This window comes from Ictidomys tridecemlineatus, chromosome 2 (genome assembly GCF_052094955.1).
Source record: "Ictidomys tridecemlineatus isolate mIctTri1 chromosome 2, mIctTri1.hap1, whole genome shotgun sequence".
NCBI classification, from domain to species: Eukaryota; Metazoa; Chordata; class Mammalia; order Rodentia; family Sciuridae; genus Ictidomys; species Ictidomys tridecemlineatus.
Genome location: NC_135478.1, coordinates 207748915 through 207757416, shown reverse-complemented (window position 1 = coordinate 207757416; position 8502 = coordinate 207748915). Strand labels below are relative to the sequence as shown.

General features: G+C 37.4%; 1 protein-coding gene across 1 annotated transcript; it reads right to left on the bottom strand.

Moving 5' to 3' along the window:
- Nucleotides 1–1867: 1867 nt before the first annotated feature.
- Ssmem1 (serine rich single-pass membrane protein 1) lies at nucleotides 1868–8502 on the bottom strand. Its single transcript, XM_005331106.3, has 3 exons — nucleotides 8315–8502; nucleotides 4442–4496; nucleotides 1868–2677 (listed from the first exon to the last, which is right to left on the bottom strand). Exons 1-3 carry the CDS (start codon nucleotides 8495–8497, stop codon nucleotides 2181–2183), a joined length of 735 nt encoding a protein of 244 aa, XP_005331163.1. The 5' UTR covers nucleotides 8498–8502; the 3' UTR covers nucleotides 1868–2180.

Here is an 8502-nt window from a genome sequence, read left to right as displayed (position 1 = left end):
TGCTAACATACATATTCATCAAAATGTTAAGGGTGCTGAGTTAAGAGAACTTTCCAAGGCACACTGGCACACAGGGGAGAACACAGTGAGTTCTGCCTAGGCAACAGAGCTAAATAGGTAACAAAGGTCTTTATGAAAAAGGCCAGGGCTTACAGTCTTGTTTTTTTTTTTTTTTTTTTTGGTGGTACTTGAGATTGAACCCAAGGATATTCTACCATTGAGCTATATTCCCAGCCCCCACTTTATATTTTATATATATATATATATATATATATATATATACACATATATATATATATATACATATATATATATATATTTTAATTGTAGTTGGACACAATACCTTTTATTTATTTTTATGTGGTGCTGAGGATCGAACCCTAGCACATGCTAAGCAAGCGCTCTACCACTGATCCACAACCCCAGTCCCCGACTTTTTTGTAAACTAACTTCTACAGAAGGTCTCACTAAGTTGCCGAGACTGGCCTCAAACTTGCAATTCTCCTGCCTCAGCCTCTGGGGTGACTGCAATTACAAGTGTGTATCACCACACCCAGCTAAGTCAAATCCTGATGCTTCCTGCTTCCCACCTGTGCCTTCAAACCCAGTCCAAAATGAGGCAGTCTGACTTAGACAAAGGCTCTACAAACTTGCCTTAGAAATGTCATCCCATGTCCTGATTTCTAGTACCCTAGTCCCAGTGGTTGTAATGGGTTAAGGAATCTGCTCTTTGGTTTCTGACCTGTCCCTTCCCTGTCTCCACCCCCATTAAAGGCTCAGCCCTTAGTTATGAGGGCTGTAGTCTCGACCACATATAATACCCAAGTCTTTCCCCAAGACTTAAGTCCTTCTTTGAACTCTGGCCCCATCACCAGTCCCTACTGGCTTATCTTGTCTTCATCAGCCTTCTCCTCTCAGATATGGGCCTTATTTTATATCCCAGCTGCAGTCCTACCACCCAATCAAAGAATGAGCACCAGAACTGCCACCCATCTACCAAGGCCTGGCAACCCCACTTCACTGGAACCATGGCTGAATTTCAGCTAATTTGTGACAAAGGCTAAACTTTGGTCAGGCTCCTCTGAGTCCTATTCTTAACTAGGCCTCAATTTTGGTCCTGGTCTCTTTGGCCTGTCCAGCCCAGGTTTGTTTTTTGTTTTCTTTTGCAGTACTGGGGATTGAACTCAGGACCTCACATATGGTCCAGCCCAGTTTAGCAAGAATCTTGCTAAGTCAGTTTAGTGAGAATCCCCCAATATCAAATCACACTTCCTATCTATCAGTTCTTCAGCTTCTACCTTTGGTGTATAAGTCCTTTGTCTGCCTTTGCCAAGAACCTTGTTTAGGTCAATTTAGCAGGAATCCTTGAGGTATCCTTTTTATATCAACTGACCCCCTCCATCTGCCCTTGGGCTATAAATCTCTGTTTGTCCTTGTTATATTAGGAATTGAACTTCATTTATCTCCCTATTGACCTCTATTGCCATAGCCTTGTATAAAATCTTCCTTACAGTTTTAACAAGTATCAGAAAAATGTTTTCTTTAGCACCTATCATGCCCTTGGTACAACAGCTGTGGACAGCCCATAGTCCATCTACCCTTCTGAGTCATGCTGCCTCCCCTCCCTGGTCTACTCCAGGAATCAGTTATTTTTTTCAGGCCCCTGAGCTCCTCTTCGTCAAAGCCCCTAGTAGATACATGTAGAAGCACAGCTGTGGTAAAGTTGTTTGAAAATAGAAACCTAGAAAGGATGGGCCAATTCTATTCCAATCAACTTCCTCTAGTTCATTCCATCAGTCAGATAACCAAAATATGTGAATAAATGTAAATGGTTTCTCAACATAAATTTATTTCCAAAGAGCTTCCTTATTTGCATTTTAGATATAAGCAAAATACACACACTCAAGGCATGAAGTATCTGTCCTGTGCTCTTTTGAATAAAAGAAAAAAATCACAGTGAATGCAGATCTTCAGTGTTCCAATGGTGCCCAAAACAAATTCACTGGCTTTTTTTTTGAGAAAAAAAAAAGAATTGTCTGAAATTTTACCTCTTGGATTCCAAGTATGTTTTTGTTGATAGTAGAGAAACTTTATTATAAAAGTCTCCTCACCTAGGGCTCTGGTGAGTTCTCATTTTTTATTAATCTCTTTCACTTGGCTTCAAGTAAGGTAAGATGAATTCAAAATTTGTTGAATTTTGGATTAATGTCAGGCATAGCATTTTCCTCTGGAGTATCTCCCTTCATGGGGACTGATACTGAAGTGTTCTGTAGGAAATGGCGGGTCAACCACTCATTGGTTCTCATGGCTTTGCAGTGGAGGCAGGGCCTTTCCCTGATTTGGTAATTTCCCAGATTTCTTTGCCTTTGAGCTATTTTTTTCTTCTTAACAATGGTTGGGGATAGATGCTGCTCACTTTCACTCTCCTTCCAGGAGGAGGCTCCTGAGTTAGATTCTTCACTGTCACACTCAGTAGTGTCACTGTCATGTTGGGTCTGATTCACCTGATGGAGTTGAGACTGGCGCCTGGCTCGTCTTTGTTCTAGATAGGCATTGACCAAGGCCACTTCTGAGTCCGTTACTGGGGAAAGTTGACCCTGTTTTGTTTTTTTCATTGTTTGAGAAAAGGCCCAGGAACCGTCTTTGTTTTGTCGCTTATAAGAATTTTCTTTGCTTGCTAACCAAGAAAACAAATGGACAAGTTAGAAACACTGTTGTTTACTTTAACTTCACATCATCCAAGGAAGCCTACTGCATGTGTGGGCTCACTCGTAAGGGTCAAATGACAGGTCACTGCTTTCACCCAATCAACTGCTCTGCTGGCAGCTGGCTGCACTTAACAGTGCCATACCCTATGTTCCCAAGACCAGACGGTAATAGACAGATGCTTGATATGTCACTTTTGAAGTTTTGCAGACCCCAGAATATTAAGAACAAAGGGGAGAAAGACTCCAAACTTTGTCAGAGAAGGACTTTTTCTCCCTTTGTCTCAAAGTCTCAAACATTCAAGAATGTGTATGTGTATGAGGGTGATTTGGGTAGCAAGAACTAAGGCTCTTTTCTTTGTGCATTGATATGCTGGCATTAGCTTAGACCAACTCACTAGAGCTGATAAATTTTCAAGAATTTCATGAGATGGTTACACACAGTCATCACTAAAAATCGTACAAACTTACAATTAAATCAATCCACTAAAAATAGTAATAATTACTTAATAACCATCATTTCCAAATTATCGTACTGCAGTTTATTATGCTGTGTGTTCTTGAAACTATTGATTTATGTCTGTTGTGTCTGGGTGTTGGAAATACCAAGCTGGTAGCTTGAAACCACCTTTGAGGGGTTACTCTGAAAATCAGCAAACACAAAAGACCAGGATTTGATGTATGGTTTTGTTGAATGTCTAAGACTAAGAAAGTGACAGAGAACATGTTACTAATGCAGACTGCAGTGCCATGCTGGCAGCCACTACATTGTGACTAACTCCCTAAAATGAAACATTCTTCCAGTACTGTAAAGCTATTAGCCATTTCAGCAAAGAAACCCACTCACATCATAGACGACCAAGTTCCAACATAATATCTTTTTCACTTTCATTTGAGGAAAACAACATTCATGCTGGAACTATACCTGTTCATCAACTGCAGCCATGCTCAGGATGCAAGGGTCTGGCAAAAGTCAAGAAGAGGGCTGGGGGTAGTAGCACACCTTGTAATCTCAGAGGCTGGGGAAGCTGAGGCAAGAGGATCATGAGTTCAAAGCCAGCCTCAGCAACAGCAAGGCATTAAGCAACGCAGTGAGACCCTGTCTCTAAATAAAACACAAAATAGGCTGGGGATGTAGCTCAATGGTTCAGTGCCCCTGAGTTCAATCCCTGGTATGCAAAAAAAAAAAAAAAATTGTTGGGGGGTATAGCTCAGAGGTAGACCTCCACTGAGTTCAATCCCTAGTACCACCAAAAAAAAAAAAAAAAAAAAAAAAAACAAGGAGAATCAGTGGTCTATACAGAATTTACCATAAAGGGCATTATATATTTTATTATTTATAAATTGTGTAAATTAAATTATAAAAACATGCACATTTTGGGAGAACCAGTTGTTAATTGTTACCAGCACACCACTGTTTATAGGTTATTGAAAAAGATGTCACTTCAGCTCACAACGAAGTGTACAAAAGGCAAGTTAATGTGAAGGGAGAGTGCTAAGGAAAGAAAAGAGAGTTTGTGTTCTACCTACCAGTAACTCATTGCTTCTGATGGCTTGGCTCAAGCAGCGGAGCTGTCCTGAACTAGGGAGTAGAAAAGCAAGGAGCTCACCCAGTGGGCCTTTGTTGGGTGGAGAAGCCCTGCAATGGTTTTGGCCGTTCACCTCTGTTGCTTGCTTTCCACACTCAGCACATGCCTCTCATCACAGTCCAATACCAAGCACACACCAGCTCTCACCTTTACTTACTGAAGCACTTGTTCCACCGTCTTCATCCTTTTTAGTCTCAGACATCTGTTTCAGAAATATATATTAGTAAGAGTGATCTCGGTTGTTTTTCACTAATATATACTTGTTAAGAAATGCTATTGCCCAAGGCAATAGTGTTGATGTCTAATTTTTTAAAAGTTTTTAGTAACCTTTTTTTAATATTTATTTTTTAGACACAATATTTTATTTTTATGTGGTGCTGAGGATCGAACCCAGGGCCTCACCCACGCTAGGCAATTGCTCTACCTCTGAGCAACAACCCCAGCCCTCATGTCTAATTTTAAACATTCAGCAGTTACATAAGTACTTAAGTTCCTGTTACTATGTTTCTACTTCTGCTGCCCATTCAGCAGCAGAATCTACCAAAATGTTTTAAACTAAGCAAAATGAAATAGAGAAAGGAGAGAAAATAATGCTGAGGAGGAGCTGCTGGTTATAAAGTTTTCCTTATACCCATTTACATTACACAGACATTTCATTTAAAAACACATTGGATAATACTACAATTCATTCAAAATTATTTTTTAAAGAATTGATCAGGTTAAGTTATTTTTTAAATAAAGTATCTGATATGAGGCATTTATATACACAAACATCTTTACCTGAATTCACAGGCTTAATACCTCCTTAATCTTTCAGATAGTTTCCTCCAAGATGCAACCATAATTTATTATCTTTTAATACGACATTCAGAAGAAATGCATTTCTTTGAATAGTCCAATTCCAAATATTCTGTCCCAAGACTATAAATATTTGTCCCATATTTCAGAGTAGCGTCCCACTTTCTGATGCTGAAGATGATTTTGCCAAAAGACGCAAATACAAAACAACTTTCAGAATGTATCAAAAACTTTAGAAATATTCATTAATGTCTTGACATATAATTTTTTTTCTCAAGGATTCTGTCATCAGGAAATAAGCCTCCCAAAAGAGAGAGCTTTTTCCACAGAAATATTCATCATTGTATAATTAGGATAATATAAAATTCAAAATTCAAAAGTAAATAATGGCTAATTAAATTATGGTATGATCATATAAGATATAGTTGTAAAACTTATAATAAAAGTATGTCATAACAAGAGGAAATAAATATTTCAATGTTGAGCTAAAATTCAAGATGCAAAACTATATATAATAGTATGAGCACAAGTTTGCTAAAAATATGAAAAGAGACTTTAAGGAATATGTGTATAAGGGGTAGCAGTGGTTGGCTTTTAAGTGGTTAAGACAGTGACTTTTTGTTTCTTTTTTTTTTCAATTTTTCTACAATTAGGGGAAAAACAAATTTATGCAGAAAGTCAAACTTCCTTTGGGTTGAAAAAATGCAATACTTGGATATTTATAACTGCAATCTAAGATCCTGACCCAATGCTTTCTCAATATCTAACAAGGTACTTCCTTGCTTTTGGGGTTACAATAACCATTCTCTGAAAATCTTGACAGTGGAATCCTTTTTGAAGACACCTTTAAAAAAATGTTTTAGAGCTCCATAAATATTTTAAATGTAATATGTATAGAGAAAAGTATTTAAAAATTGGAAATTTATAACCCTCAAAGTTAATAGTTGTTGGATATTTCTACATAATCTGAAGTGATTTTTATTTTAGTTTGTCTATTTTCCTATAATCTCTACATTGTCTATAACATGTACTTGTGTAACAGAGGGAGGAAAATGTTTGAAAACACTTATTGGTTTTCTATCATTTCTAAAGAAAGTTTCCACATTTGATGTCAAATAAAAATAAAACCACAAAATCAAAAGAAAGATTTTGTGTTAAGCTAAGTGGAATCATACGGACTGTGGTTACAAAAAGCATTTTATTAACTGTCTTTGTGTGTGACTTAGTGAGTGAAAACAGCAGCAGTGCCTGCCCTGAGGGCAGAGTAGAAAATGTGGGCTGTGCTCTTTCTTTCTGCCACTAACCAACTCTGAGATCTTACCAAGCCACTTAACACCTCCTAAGCTCAGTTTCACATAGGCAGAATAAGGATTTCAGAGTAATATTTCCAGAAAAATACCAGCACTAGCAATCTGAATAAATCCTAAACAACTAAATAAGCTAAATAGAGAATTTATAGTCTCTGAAAGCAAAAGGGTAAGTGCATCCTAAAAAGTGGGAAATCCAGAGGAAATCAGCATGCTTCACGTTGGAGGATAATTACCACCACATTTCCATTGCGCTATTACCATTACTTCAAGGTTTGTAAATAAAGTCTCATAGTTTCACAGAGAAAATGAAGAAGTTCAAAGTGAAGGAAAAATTCCATCCTCCTTGACTAGCTCTCATATGGTTCTCAGATTTCCAATCTGGGACCTTTCAGGAGAAGCAGTCCCGCCAATTGTAGCTGCCACAAGGTCACAGAATGAAAGATGAAACCTCTAAGATAATTAAGGTTTTAATCAGCACTGAATAGATTTAATTCAACATTTCAAACTATGCTTTGAAGTAAACAAATAATATGGCAGGAAATCTAGGTCTAGTCCCCTCTGTCACTAATCACTTGTGTGACATTGGACAAGTCCCTTAATTTCTGTGGGCCTTATCAACTAAAGAAAGAGGTGGATAATGATACCTTGTTTGCCTGCAAGCAGAGCCTGGACCACATACTCTCTTGAGTCCTTGAAGCTCAGGATTCTGAGTCTCCAAAGAGCTGATGCAAGCAAGAGAGCAGAGGAATAGCTGAGACCTCTTAAGTGGTCTTCATGATGAAATTGCCAGTGATCAATTTCAATTTTTTGTTAATTTTCTAAAGTAGCTTTTCTTGCCAGGCCAGACAAATTCAATATACTTAGCTAGGGAGTCTAAGACACATATAAGCTATCACTATTCTAAATCTCCTTTTGGCAAAGTATTTACCTTAAAGAAGCATTTAGACTTTAGATGAAACTTCTTCTTGGCTGGGATTTGGTGGGGGAAGAATCTTTGATTATTATAATGGAATCTGGCTGGCATAGACATAGCAAACCTCTTCTCCATCCAGAGCTGATATAGCACTCAGTCTAGTTGACCACTGCCAGATCAGGGCTCTGGCTGTAATGCTAAATGATGGTAGCTTGATTAATCATCAACCTGGCATTAATGGCCAGCAAGGATTCCATGTCAGCAATTTTCAAGAGCTTGGTTGCTCATAATATTTTGGGGCATCACAGTCCTGATAAAGTGGGCTATGTCATTCCTAAGAGCATGGGATTTTCTTCTGTTGATAAGTGATCAAGGGTAGTGACTTTAGTTTAGTTTAGTTCTGCATCTTATCCTATGCAGAAAGTATACTGCTTCATTCTAAAATCTCCCAAATCCTGCATGAGTTTTTATCAATATGACTAACTTTTTAATCTTCAACTAGAATGACATGGCTACAAAAAGAATTAACCAGGACAGAAGTTTATCCAAGCATTACCTAACTTATGGATAAATGATAAATAACCTAAATATCATAAAACTGAAGACAGAAAATCAAGCAATCATTAAAAGTGCTGATGAGTGAATATAACTTTTGCAAGTGTTTACGGGATGTTATTAAGTTTAAAAAAACAGGATATGAAAATACAAACAATATAATGTCAGCCATGTAAGAGGAAAGATATACTGGGTCAGGAAAAAAAAAGAAGAAGAAAAATAACCTAGAATGATACTAAAAAATGTTAACAGTGATTATCTCTGTGAAATAGTTTTAAATTTTTTTCCTCCATTCTTTTCAATATTCTTGGATTCTCTAAAATGACTTTTGAATTATTTTTATAACTAAAAAATAAATTTTTAAATAGTTTCAGCAAAGAAATTTATAAAAATCCCCTAGTATATACTAAAAATATTATTTAAAATTAAAAAAGGATATCCTACCCAGACAGAAGCCCGAGACAAGAACATCAGGACAGATATAATGGCAAAATACCAAAGCAGGAAGTTCCCTATTGCCCCACAAGAGTCATCCTTCCGGCATTCATAATCCTGATTAGGAATGGTAAAACTTAAAGGTATGGGGGGAGGATCTACCTCCCAAAATAAGGAAAAAAGGTCTCCCATGATGG

Bases quoted from the DNA above. Each gene is read 5' to 3' on its own strand.
- Ssmem1 (XM_005331106.3), bottom strand. From the start codon at position 8,497: ATGGGAGACCTTTTTTCCTTATTTTGGGAGGTAGATCCTCCCCCCATA. The intron at 4,497-8,314 runs GTAGGATATCCT...TTTCTGAAACAG, and splicing joins TGTCTCGGGCTTCTGTCTGG to ATGTCTGAGACTAAAAAGGA. The intron at 2,678-4,441 runs GTGAGAGCTGGT...TTTCTTGGTTAG, and splicing joins AAGTGCTTCAGTAAGTAAAG to CAAGCAAAGAAAATTCTTAT.